General features: G+C 40.8%; 2 protein-coding genes across 2 annotated transcripts in view; one reads left to right on the top strand and one right to left on the bottom strand.

Moving 5' to 3' along the window:
- The window catches only part of vwa8 (von Willebrand factor A domain containing 8), an 833,026-nt gene that overhangs the window by 615,737 nt on the left and 203,434 nt on the right, over positions 1–13,855 (bottom strand). The window lies entirely within an intron of this gene.
- On the top strand, positions 8,063–13,070 carry LOC143100943 (uncharacterized). Its single transcript, XM_076264533.1, has 9 exons — positions 8,063–8,120; positions 8,770–8,881; positions 9,128–9,210; positions 9,617–9,676; positions 10,203–10,259; positions 11,164–11,208; positions 11,500–11,735; positions 12,441–12,600; positions 12,920–13,070. Exons 1-9 carry the CDS (start codon positions 8,063–8,065, stop codon positions 13,036–13,038), a joined length of 930 nt encoding a protein of 309 aa, XP_076120648.1. The 3' UTR covers positions 13,039–13,070.

Below are 13,855 nucleotides of genomic sequence, written 5' to 3'. Positions count from 1 at the left end.
CCATGTACAGTCAATGGTTACTCCATGTTGAGATGGCATACATTAAGATTGAGATATTTGAAAACAGCAACAACTAATAAAACCAAGTATATCATGCATCGACTGTTACGGGAGCTGTGTGCTAATCTTCACTTCAACGACTAACTTAGCCTTGTAGCAGCTAGCTGCTAACGTTAGCATGTAATTCGCTGTCCGTATTTCTGTTGTTAGCTCATTAGTATTCACCATACTAAATTGTCACAGTCTATAATCAACATAATAAGCTCTCTTAGACGTATTTAAGAACAACAATAGACAAAAAAAACTTTTCAGTTGATACGCAACACTTACCAGACAAGAACAAACCGATTGTTGATTGTACTCTTTAGCTAACTCACAGCCGCAAAAAATTCATCCAGCCAGCTAGCCTTCGGCGCCAAGTCGACCTGCGTTGTGGAAAGGAGAAGGGGGCGGGTTTCACTTGACAAGGGGCGTGTTTAACTCGCTGAGTGGCAACTGAGTGGGCGTGCCTGACCGCGACTCCTCTTCACTGCGCATGCTTCAACTTCTGCTGCGCAGCCGCACTTCAAATTGGTTGCAAATTTTCCAAGATGGCGTCGCCTCGGCGGCTTCAATTCCATAGAACACTGCTGAATGCAACCACACTGTCCAGTTCTATACACAAATCCGGCGAAACACGGAAGTAAAGCAGCGCCGCCATTACTGCGTTGCCTTGCTGCTAAGGAAGTAGCAAAATAATGTGTTGGTCCCGTAGGCGGCTGTAGCAGACGTTAGCTGTAGATGCGAAATCTTCTTCTTTTTCTTAATTTTTATTTAGTACGTATGCTGTTCAGTGATGCCGGGAAAAGCGTGTTGTGTGGTCGGCTGTTTTAACAACAGTAGGAATATACAGACCTAGAATTAAACCGTTTGTGAAATTCACAAACCTTTGTTGCACATTGAGTGCCCATGTTTACAGGCTTACGGATTACACAGAGTTCCTTGTCGAGTGGAGGACCAAGATGTGCGTTAAAAGTGGATGAAATACATACGATTAATAAAATAATCCTGAATACCTGTAAGAACATGTATTTTACTGCTACAAGTGGTCGTGGCTAATAGTTATTTGCAACTTCTGAAGCTTGTGAACATATTAGCAACACAGCTACTAATGATAGCATTCGGTTTATTGTTGTCATTAATTAATACACGTCTTAATACATTATGTTGTCAATAAATTACCTTAATCGGTAAGTTTTGGCCACTGCCTGACATCATCTACCCAATGTTCCCTTTCACCTGACATTTTTTCATGAGCAGGATCTCCTATTTGATATTCTCTGACAGGATGCTTTCATTGAAAAGCCATTAGCAAGTGTCACACCGTCACACTCCGCAGGCACGCAGTAATGGCTGCAGGCAAGATGGCAGCGCCCATAAAGTTCGCGGCGGATTGGTGTATATATACAGTCTATGGTTGAAACACCTGTGGCTATTCAAGGAACTTTGGTAAATGACACTGACGGTGCCCATCACATACTTATTGTTAAGACGCTACCGTCGTAAAACTCTTACCGAAATGGGGGTCAATAGCTACAATTCGGCTATTATTTCGACTTTTCCCTCGTTCCTTTTCTCCAAAAAAGCGCTAACTATTGATAGATTTTCTGTCGTTATTAGTTTTGCGAACGAGCATGTTTATTCTGTTGATTCTGTTCATGGGGCGAGTGTGAGTGAATGTATTTTTGTGCGACACTGGGTTTAACGAAGACGAGCTCCAGCCCCGGCCATGACCCAGCTTTACACCGAAGGGAGCGCTCGATACCTGGGACAGTTGATGTGCTGAGCTCGGTAGCGAGAGAGCAATGAATATTACCTACACACGTAAAAGAATGATCTGCGCGTGCGTTGGCGACTCTGGTTGTAGGTGTGGCCCACTGTTTCACTGACTAATCAGAAAACCGCGTGATTGTTCTCATCCAATCGTCAAATATTGCCTTTCAAACAATTTCAAACCATTTTCTGTCAGCGCCGTATAGAGTCAGATCTTTGAGACGATGCACTCAGATTGATTTTCATGTTGGTTGTCGACGTCTCTTCAAGTATTTTCCCGGCTGAAGACGATTTTCTCTTGAAATAAATGAACAAACAGCTTTTTTAAAGGCTTTTATTTCACCTGGGTCTGCTGAAAGTAGGTCAGCTCTTTTGCTGCTCATTTTTTCACTGCTAGCAATCCTCGTGGTTGTCTCCTCATAAGTCTCCAGCCCATGAAAACGATATTTTCTCTTGACAGAAACGATTGAATTTTACTTCCCTTTTTTTGTAAAACAACTAGACTATAATCCTGAAAAAAACCCTACAATTTATATCGTTTTTTCGTCTTGTTGGTCAGCTCTTTCCCTGCTCAAATTTTGAACATTTCTAATTTTTCACTGCTAGCAATCCCTGTGATTGTCTCCTCAAGTCTTTCGCCTTTACTTCACTTTTTACGTTTTCATGTCAAACTAGGCAAAAAAAAAAATCATTTAAAAAAAAAAAACCTTGCGTGGTTGTCTTGTCAGTTAGCTTCTTTGCTGCTTTAACTTCGTTTTTCACTGCTAGCAATCACGTGTAGTAGGTTGCGGTCGTCTTGTTAGCTCTTTTGCTGCTCAAACTTTCACTGCAGTCCACGTGGGGTAGGTCGTAGTTGTCTCATAAGTCGGCTCTCTTGCTTCTCAAATCTCTAACACTTCCTCATTTTTCACTGCTAGCAATCCTCGTGGTTGATAGAAACGTTCTTTTTTCCCCGTAAAGAAACCAGGCTACAATACTTTTTCTTACATCTTTCCCACGTATTCCTTCCCTTTTTGGTTTATTAAAGTTTTTTTTAAAAGTGCTAACTTTGTACTTATTGTACACTGCCACCGGCAACGTCGTGCTCATTGCTCACACTGTTTGACTGCTAGCAGTATAGCACACAATTGTTTTAATATTGCCAAATCAAAGTTCCCAATATGACGTCTTACTGGGCTAAGAGACGAACTGTAAACAAATTTGTCAGGAACACGCAACAGGATATCCTTAATGAATATCAGGAAACCGTTAATAGGCCTGAACTGATGAAAACAAATTCGGCTTCACTCATTTTCGAACATAATGAAATACCTTCCACGTCTTCTGTTTGTCTGGATACACCACCTGAATGTACAACTTTCTGTGTGCAAGGGGATGATTTATTAGAGGATAGCATATCAGAGCGTCTGCACATCAGAACTTCGTCCTTTGACTTTGATGCGCATCAGAGTGCTGCTGTAGGCCCAGATGATCTGGATGATCTAGTTGAGTCTGACTCTGAGTCTGTGACTGATGAGCCAGATCCTGATCTTTTGATTAGGAGTCTAAGATATTGGGCCACAAGTTACTCGGTCTCATTAGTTGCACTGTCTGCTCTGCTTTCCATCTTAAAGATATTCCACCCTACGCTCCCAAAGGATGGGAGGACTTTGCTTGGGACACAAACTCATGTCCCAACTACTAAAATGGGAGATGGGGAGTACTACCATTTTGGTTTAGTTAATGGAATTTTGTCAAGAATCAAATGTCTGAGTCTGCCAGTGAACCTCACAACTCTTGCTGTGCAGTTTAACATAGATGGCCTTCCCCTCTTTAAAAGTTCGAAGCTGCAATTCTGGCCCATACTTGGACTACTCAAGTGTGATTACACCAAGTCCCCATTTGTTATTGCTTGTTTTTGTGGTATAAGCAAGCCAAATATTTTTGAGTACTTGAAGCATTTTGTGGAAGAACTTGGTGATACACTGGCTAATGGCATTGTTCATAATGGTAAGCGACTCAGTGTGGTAGTTGACTCGGTTATTTGTGATGCTCCAGCCAGAGCATTCGTTAAGAACATAAAATCACACAATGGATACTCTGGATGTGACAAGTGTGACCAAGAAGGTGTCTGGAGGAATAAAATAACTTTTCCAGAGACAAATGTCAGGCTCAGGACAGACTATAGTTTTTCACACATGATTGATGAGGAGCATCACTTGAGGCCAGGGGCGTAGCACCAAATTCTGGGCCCTATGCACAAGTGGTGGCCATGGGCCCCCCCCCCCCCCCCCAACCAACCAACCAACCAACCAACCACCGGCTGTAAGCATGAAGCATGAGGTTCACAACTAACTAGGCCTACTATCTAATCACACATTGAATTAATCTAACAACTCTTATATGTACTGTATAACAGAAAATAATCTTATTACCCAAGACTTCACTGAATTTCTTATGTTTAAAGAATGTTTAAAAGCTAGAAAATGAAAACACTTTTGGCTGAGAGAACAGCTATCTATACAAATTGAACACTTTTGGCTGAGATAACAGCTATCTATAGCTGAGTGTGATGCGTTTCACAAGTTAGCTTTGCTACTAATTTGACAGCCTTTCCTCATGAACCTATATAACATTGAGCCTACTAAGTTAAGCTATTAGCTCATAATAATTTTCGGATTAGTAGGCTATTGAAATGTTGTGGTAGGCTATAAACCAGGCATCATGTTATTTCTAATTTTGTGTTAATGCTGTTTTAGCACTGATAATCGCGGATTCGCGGTGGTATTGAAGTGTTTTGTAACCTTCAGGAGTTCATTTCATTTGTAGACTATTGCTTTCACATTGGGCTCACCTTTCTTGGGAAAGAAGGCTGTTAACACTTGTTTTCCCTCATTTCTTTTTTTCTCCCTTTCTTGCCTCTCTTTTCTTTTCTGGGAACCGGATTTAGCTTTCTTAGACAACGCGACAGTCTGCATTGCCGCTTCGGCAGAATCAAGGCTAGGCCTACTTCAAAAATGCACCTAGCAGGGGAAGGCGGACTGAACCATTTCGTGCAAGGGAGAGGGTGCCTGCCCTCAAACAATGTTGGCTTGGACACAATTTAATACATCAATCAACTGATGCATTTACCCGAAATATTTGCATCTATATTAGTTAATAACATTTATTAAGATCTTTAAATTAAGGAAATTATTTATTATTAAGGAAAATAAAATTCAACTCCTTAGGGGCCCTCCCCCCACTTGGGGCCCGGGTAATTTATTCCCACTTGTCCCCCCACTACGACGCCCTTGCTTGAGGCAAACACTTGGGCCTTTAACAGGGTTGGTGAAGATGGTTTCTATGTTCCCGCTAGATTATATGCACCTCTGTTGCCTCGGGGTAACAAGGAAACTATTAATTAAGTGGGTAAAGGGCAAAAATCTAACCACTAGGCTTCCATCCAGAACGGTTAACCTGATTTCACAAAAACTGTTGGAGCTACGTCCCTACACTCCCTGCGAATTTAACCGCAAACCACGGCCTTTGGTGGAGCTGGATCGTTGGAAAGCAACCGAGCTGCGATCCTTCATGCTCTACTGGGGTCCTATAGTCCTGAAGGATTGCCTTGCCGAGGAATTGTACCAGAACTTCATGTTGTTTTCAGTTGGGATGTATTTGTTTTTGTCCCCATCAGTTTCTGAGAAAATGGTGGTATATGGCCAAAAGTTGATGGTTGCTTTTGTTGAACACTTTGGAAAATTGTATGGCAGGGATGAAATTGTCTTCAGTATACATCAAGTTATTCACTTAGCTGATGAATGCAGACAGTATGGGCCTCTAGATAATATTTCAGCATTCCCTTTTGAGAATTATTTAGGCCAAATTAAGCATTTTCTACGCAAGCCCCATAATCCTCTGCAACAGCTAGTCAAAAGGTTGTCTGAAATTCCCCTTGTTAATGTTCCATCCCCAACAGATGAAGCTATGCTACACAACATTCACACAAATGGCCCTCTCCCTCAGGCTTTGAGTTCTGCCCAACAATACACAAAAGTCACCACTAGTCGGTTCACTTTGTCCACAACGCATGGGGACAATTGTGTTTCTGTGGGAGATGATATTGCATTAGTTGAGAACATAGTCCATATACAGGGTAATATCTGCGTGTTGTACAGAAAGTTCAAACACCAACAATCATATTACACATATCCTTGTGAGTCGTCACACATGGGGATATACAGGGTTTGTGACTTACATGACAACATGGGTGTAACAGCACTTCGTTACATCAAACACAAATGTGTTCTGTATCCAGATGGAGGTTATTTCATAGCTATTCCCATACTTCATACATAAACTATATTATTAAGCCACATACATACAACACACTGCCCACCACCTCTGATCATCAGTATGCCACTGCCCCCCCCCCCCCCCCAACACACACACACACACACACACACTGCCCCTTACCAGCATCTTATTAAGCCACATACATACAACACACTGCCCACCACCTCTGATCATCAGTATGCCACTGCCCCTCCCCCCACAAATGCACACTTCCCCCACACACATACACTGCCCCTTAACTCTCCAACCCCTACATACATACAGTACACCACTCACCATCATTCCACCCAAGACATCACACATGCCTGCCCTTAGGATTCCCTTGCCCCTCACATACACACACACACACACTTACATGCTCCCTCTACTAGCACGACCCCAGGCAGTTGGGTTGACCCCTTGAGCCGTGGATCTGCCCAAGATTTCTTCCTGGACAAGGGAGTTTTTCCTTGCCCCTGTTGCTCCTGGGTGTCCCTTGGTGCTCCCCAACCCCTCTTTTTTATAGTATCTTTTTATTTATTTTTCTTTATAATTTATTTCTGTAGTTGAGTGGACACTTGAGCACAATGCATTTCATTACAGTGTTTCCCCTACAATGTATTCATCAGCGGCGCAGCGCCACTGCAAAAAAAAGTTGCCTAATTAAAAAAAAAAGAGACGCAAGTGAACTTCAGGAACAGCTGCCGTTCGTTCAGGTTTTTGTCAACAAATAATAGTAGGCTAACGTTGAAGGCGCAGTCAGGATTCCACAGGAGATCACGCTTGTTTGTGTTTGTTTAAGTTTATTAGCAGACGCATTTTTGTGCAAGAAAACGTAGCCTACATTATGTTAACCAAGGAACCAAATTAGACACGCCAGCGAGATAGCTGCCCCTACCTTCAGTAGCCTATTCCCAGATAAATTCCACGCATTGTTTCGTTTTTGTTTGTGATACAGGCAATGATTTCAAGCCGTGTTGCTAATACCTAGGCTGTGAAACTAAGGTCTAGCTAGCCTACTGGTGGGTTTAATTGAATTTGAGTAATAGGATACGCAACCATTTACATCTGAGATAGTTTGTAATTCCTGTAGAGCTCACCAAAATTATAGATATGATACAAGACACTTATCTGCTATAATCCAAGATAGATTTTCTTCGAGTTTTTGAGCATTTATTTTACCAAATGACATGGGAAACATAATTCATTTAATCCACATATGCACTATGCACAACAACGCTACTAAATTAGCTTAAAACCTTGAGAATCAAGCAAGCCGTCACGGCATTAAAGTGACAAGCACTCAATTCGACTTCCACAGCACCTGACATGAAAGAGAAGTCTATATAGTTTATACAGTGCTGTGCAAAATTTAAGACACCCATGCTGAAATTGACTAAAGGGAGGAATAAAAAATACTTTGCCTTTTGTCTTAATGCCTTAATTAAAAAAAAATTAGGACATCAATTATTTTTTAATGTATCATGTATCATAAAAAAACAAATGTTATATAAATAAATGTCTTAACTTATGCACAGCACCGTATATTCTAAATAGTAATAGTTTGTACAGTGGTGTTCATGTTCATTTATAGTTCAAATAGGCTGGGGTAAATTTACCCATCTCTGCGTTGCCCAAGGTAAAAGTAAACTCATACAGGCATTATGTTAGCGGGTTGGTGTGATGTTTGACTCATTTGTTTGTGATACTCAGGAATTATCTACGTCAGGAAGTTTAAATTCGACTCTAGGATATGCTGCTATAGATGTCCCCTTAATTGTCACACAATTTCAGCACATGAATAATGCCCTTACTCTTGTCCATAGAAAAGCAAAGATGGAAAGCAGCATGGAGCTTTGGAATGTTGTGCAATTCCCTGGAGGTGGTGGCGTAGCTATAGTGCTAGACAGCTGGTATGATGCAACACAACAAAAATTGTTGTGGCCCCCTAAACATGTTAAACATTCAAAAGCACTTCAAGATCAACTCCAACCAGATGATCGATGGACTACGTATCATGATGTTCGCCTCTTAAAAAGCTGTGGTGGGTCACTGCAGCCCGTCATCACTATTGTGTAGGGATGCAACGGTACAGTTTCCTCATGGTAGAAGTACAATTTCAATATTTAAAAAAAAAAAATTATGACATGGATTTTTAATAGATGTGCCTAGTCTCTGTAGAATCAATTAGAGATGAGGTGTCTGCCAATTTGGTTAAAATGTATTTCATTGGTATTTCGCTGTCTCCCTCCGTCTCACCACTCACCTGCTACTGTCAATTATAAACTCTTTCTTCCTCCAACTTTGTAACAACAGAATTTTGGGGTACATTAGACCAGATCTACTCACGGGCGTCTGGGTAGGAGCTGTTATCTAAATAGTGCTTTTACTGCTGAAAATGCTTCGTTTGTGAAACGGTCTTCATTTTGCACCAAAATCTTACATGGCAGCAATATAGCCTACTGCAGTGCCTCTGAGTGCATTTCTGTCCCTGTCTTCACTAACAAAACGTTGCATCCCTACTATTGTGTGATATTGTAGATAAGAGTAAATTGACATTGTTGTTTGCCAAACAACTATGAAGTATGCAAAAGCTGGTCAGTTGAATGTCTTACAGTGGAATTCTAAAATATCCCTTTACTACTTCTTTTGTTCTCACAGACACACATGAGCAGGCAACACAATATGAAAAGAAATATATCAATACTAACTGTGCAACATCGGAATTAGAATCTGAGGAAGAGGCTGCAGAGAGGTCTATGAGGCCAATAAGGTACACTGGATAGCCTAGGAGCAGGGTTTCCACAGGTCATGGGAAATCAAGGAATTTGATATTTTGGTGGACATAGTCAGGGAATATCAGGGAATTTAGTAATAGGATCTAGTATTTGTTTTCATGTGTCCTTCACTGTATCAAGTATTAACTTTTGTCATGCCTTACATGCCCCTCCCCCCGGGAGTTGTGCTAGGAATTGTTTACCAAAAACAGGTGTGATCTGTTACTTTTGATTTTATTAAGGCAAAGAAGGCCGAAACTGTATGAAGAGCAGGGTTTACCTGAGAAGAAAAGGTTTGCTGGTGCACCTGATGTGGGTTCCCCAGGTAAAGGAATAGTAAAGGAATAGTAATGATGTTATAGTAATGATGTGTTATTTTATATTCAGCGGTTGTCTTTCAAACTGTCTCTGTACGCAATAGTAGTCTAATAAGTGACCGCTATGGTGTAGCTAGGTTAGTCTCTACAACATACTAAGGTCAGGGACCAATTGCAGCCCTCTGCTCACTTTTATGTAACCTGCCATGAAGTCGAAATATCTGTAATGTGGCCTATTGTTACATTAATCTATTATATATCCATTGCACATAGTTGGTCAAGTACTGGTGTGACATGTTTTTCATCATTAAACAGTGTAGCATTAGTTAACATTTATCTTGGGGCGATATGAACACAGTGTATGTTTGTATGCTAATAATGATGTATTTAAAGAATCTATAATATGTTTTGTAGGGACACTAGAAGGCAGTTCCAGAGGCCAGTTCCAGCTTTTACGATCACCAGAAAGAAGGGGTATGTGGTCACATTCAGCTTTTCTCAGTTCTGATTACACTAAGCTTTTCTTTTTGCCTACAAATGTAGCCTGACATTTGTATCAAAATGTAGTCTGGCTATGATCAAACTGCCTCTGTGCACTGATAAGCTGATGTGATGTTAAGAGCGTCCTTGTACATAAATCTGGCGAAATGCGGAAGTAAACAGTGTTGCCATTTGTGAGTGGCTGCAGATCAGGAAGATTGCGTGCAATGTCAATGGGATCTACCAGTGAAATTCATCATTACACTTCTTTTTACTTTGAACCATGTGTTGCATCACACCATGTTGGGAAGAACCTGAACTGTGTATGGCTGCTCCAGCAGAGAAATTTGATGTTGGATTTCTTCATGATCATAGTTGTGGGTGAAGGAGTACAGAAAAGAGCTGTCTTTAGGGTGGATGCTGCACAGGTTACTCGGTGTGGTTTGGGGTTTGCTAGTTATAAAAGGTTTAATATCAAGTTTCAAAATTTTGAATTGACAGCTTGTCTCTGTTTCACTAGGTATACCAGGAGACAGCACCAGCCCTCATGTCCAACATGGTCAGCAAGTGTGCAATGGTATACAAAACATTCAGCTTTTTTAACAAATGTCAGGCCACTACTGTCATTTCGCTCCGATTTTGTGTTTCTTGCTAACTCCATGTAATTTCACTAGATATGCCAGGACACAGCACCAGCCCTTACCATGTCCAACATGGTCAGCAAGTGAGGAATGGTATGAAAAACATTCAGCTTTTTTAACAAATGTCAGGCCACTACTGTCATTTTAGCTCTGATTTTGTGTTTCTTGCTAACTCCATGGAATTTTACTAGATATGCCAGGACACCGCACCAGCCCTTACCATGTCCAACATGCTCAGCAAGCAAGGAATGAAAAACATTCAGCTTTTTAAAGAGTTGTCAGGCCGCTACTGTCATTGTGCTCCGATTTTGTGTTTCTTGTTAACTCCATGGATTGTCAAAATAAGTGCTTAACTTAAGTGCTTTAAAGGAACAGTATGTAAGAAATAAATGTAAATTAATCATAAAATGGCCCTGATGTATAACCAGACATGATCATGATAATTTCAAATACTTTTATAATAGTAACCCAGCCTGAATATTCCCATTACAAAAGTGAAGTAGCAGCCCTCAACTTATGTTGATGTTGTCATTATGCATACACTGTGTTTTGGCCTGTTGCGCCACCCTCCACCTATCTGACTTAGGCAGCTAGCTGGCAACCTCTAGGTGAGGGGATATATGCTCTGCAGTATTTTGAATGTGATTGCAGTACCAGTTTTGGTCACAAACTTCTCACCACAGTCTTATGTTTTCTCCTCATAGAGTTCTTGAGCAACTATTTTCCGCCCCAAGATTTGCCTGAATTAGCTTGTAAGTATATTATTTCAGTGTCTAAGTGGCTATATTGTAATTGTACATTTGCATGTTGACACTCTTATTTTGTCATTGTATTTTAAAGATTCTGCACCAGAGAAAGGGGAAGAGTCTAGGCAACTTTTGCAAAGTAAGTTTTTATTTTCTGAAATTATTATTGAGAGATAATAAGCCCAGGGTTGATTAAAATATCTCATCCTATGTAGTACTGACAACATTGACATTCCTTTCTTAGACGTTTCCGACACTGGTAAATTGGTTCGTCATGTTTTTTGAAGGGCTTCAGTGATTGCTCTGTCACATAGCAGTTTGATACATTTCTCTATATTGAAGACACAAGGTGCCATGTATTAGTCAAGCATTTTTAAGCATTATCATAAACCTATTTTAATGGCTTTTAAAACCTTTTTTCCCTCTGAAGACATTGCAGTCAATAAAATGACGACAATGCTTGGCCAGCTACTAATTGAGGTGAAGGAAGTGGGACGCGACATTCAGTTCCTAAAGGCGGAGATGACTGACATAAAGGCAAAGGGGGTACTTCGTGAGAATTCTGAGGTTGCAGACCTGCCCATCATCCAGCTCCCGCTTGGAAATGAGGAAGATTTTGACAAGGCAGAATCGTCTCTGGAAGATGAGCATGCTCGTAGATATTTGGTGAGCTTCACTTTGACAAAGCCAACATGGCCAAGAGCTGCTGTACTATTTTACATTGGTATAACTGATAGGCCTGGAGATAAGTTACAGTAGTATTCTTCACTCATCTGAAGTATTTTCCATAGTTGCGGTTAAATTTGGTGTGCAATACCAACCTTAAAGCAACACACCACAGTTTGTGGAAAAATGCTAATTTTTTACCTAAACAATTGAGTTTTACCTTTCTCCTGTTCATCCAGCCATTCTCTCTGCTAACGGTATAATCCGATTCAATGGTCCTTGATAGTTTGGAGCTACAAGTGATATCTCCAGTCACAGAGAACGGCTGGATGAACATGAGACACGTAAAACTCAATTATTTAACTTGAGGGTAGGTAGAAAATGAGCATATTTCCACAAATGGTGGTGTGTTGCTTTAATTGGTCATGGAGCTGTAAACGGGTATTATTTAGTACCAGACAAATTCAACTTTCTCAACTGTTCACATTTGTGCATTTAGCAGACACTTTCATATATTATGTATTACTAGACGGCAAGAGACTTACAAAAAGAGGATTAACATTCAAGCTACAACACAATTAAAAACCTTGTTAAGAGTGCAACTTGCTAACAGGAAATGAGCAGAAATATCAATTTAACTGTATGTAAAATCTGTCTTAACAGTACACTTGATCACACATAACTATATTTTTGTCATCTGTTCAGGTCTCCCGTCTGGCACTGGTGGGTGGGGGCTCCTCTTCTGAAATGATACGGAGAATGCTGTCTGCAGCCCTAACAAACAACTTAGCCTGCATGTTCAATTGGATGGGCAAGAGAGCCAAAAGAGCCTTCAAAGACACAAAGATGTGCGAATGCATGATGAGTAAGTCTGCATCCTAATCTTTAACTTGTCTTGCATGCCAGCTGCTGTTGATTTGTTAGTGTTAAAGGAAAAATCAGGAGTTAGTCATCCTATATCCCTGTTTTTTGAGGCTGCTGTGCTGTATATAGCCTAGAAATCTAAACCCACCCTAGTGGCAGCAAATAGTTTTGCCTTAGCAGGTACATCTAGCGATATGTCTGTGAAGATTCACATTCATACCAGCATTACATACATAATTTATTCCACATTTGAAAATGTGAAATCATTTTAAGGTGTAAGCTTATTTATTTTCTCTTCAATGTGTTTTATCTCCATACAGTGGCAGCTCGCCGATACGACAAAAGGATAACTGAATACAGTTTTGGTGATGGTACCAAGAAGTGGCTGCGTTATGCACACGAGCGTCAGGGTGGAGTGAAGAGAGGAGCAGAGAATTGATTTTTTGATTTTATTTCTTCTTTATGGATCAGTTTTTGTGGTGTTTGCTTGATGTTGGAATCATTCACACACACACACTCCATCTCTCACTCACTTACTCTCTCTCACACTCTCACTCACACACTCACACTCTCACTCTCACTCTCACTCTCACTCTCACTCACACTCTCTCTCACACTCTCTCTCTCTCACACTCTCTCTCTCTCACACTCTCTCTCACACACTCTCTCACACACTCACACTCTCACTCTCTCACTCACACTCTCTCTCTCACTCTCTCTCTCTCTCACACTCACTCTCTCTCTCACTCTCTCTCTCTCTCTCACTCTCTCTCACTCTCTCTCTCTCACACTCTCTCACACTCTCTCTCACACACTCTCTCTCACACTCTCTCTCACTCTCTCTCTCTCACACTCTCTCTCTCTCATACTCTCTCTCTCACACTCTCTCTCACTCTCTCTCTCACACACTCTCTCTCTCTCACACACTCTCTCTCACACTCTCTCTCTCTCTCTCTCACACTCTCTCTCACACTCACTCACTCTCTCTCTCATACTCACACTCTCACTCTCTCACACACATTCATTTGTTGTCATGTTTGCTGCCTGTTTTGGCTGTTTTTTCTGAAATGTTAAAAGGTTTCATTTAAATGCCTAATTTTGTGCATGTTGAGCACTAATAAAGTAATGAATGTGTTGTCCAGTGAAGCATATATATTTTTTAATAAGTACAGAATACAAATTTAATTGTGATTGCATTGAATACAGTGTACTAATAATATAACCCCCCTGCCCCTACTTATACCCCCCTCTCACAC

This window comes from Alosa pseudoharengus, unplaced genomic scaffold (assembly GCF_046254945.1).
Source record: "Alosa pseudoharengus isolate Yale_2024_CS ecotype anadromous, Long Island Sound unplaced genomic scaffold, YU_APseudo_1.1 YU_APseudo_1.1_scf_3, whole genome shotgun sequence".
Classification (NCBI taxonomy): Eukaryota; Metazoa; Chordata; class Actinopteri; order Clupeiformes; family Clupeidae; genus Alosa; species Alosa pseudoharengus.
The sequence above is the reverse complement of the archived record's forward strand: the minus strand, read 5'-3'. Positions and strand labels throughout refer to the sequence as shown.

Excerpts from the sequence above, each read along its gene's own strand:
- LOC143100943 (XM_076264533.1), top strand. The coding sequence starts at position 8,063 with ATGTTAAACATTCAAAAGCACTTCAAGATCAACTCCAACCAGATGATC. Across the intron at positions 8,882-9,127 it reads AGGTCTATGAGGCCAATAAG|GCAAAGAAGGCCGAAACTGT; the intron begins GTACACTGGATA and ends GATTTTATTAAG. Across the intron at positions 11,736-12,440 it reads AGCATGCTCGTAGATATTTG|GTCTCCCGTCTGGCACTGGT; the intron begins GTGAGCTTCACT and ends TCATCTGTTCAG.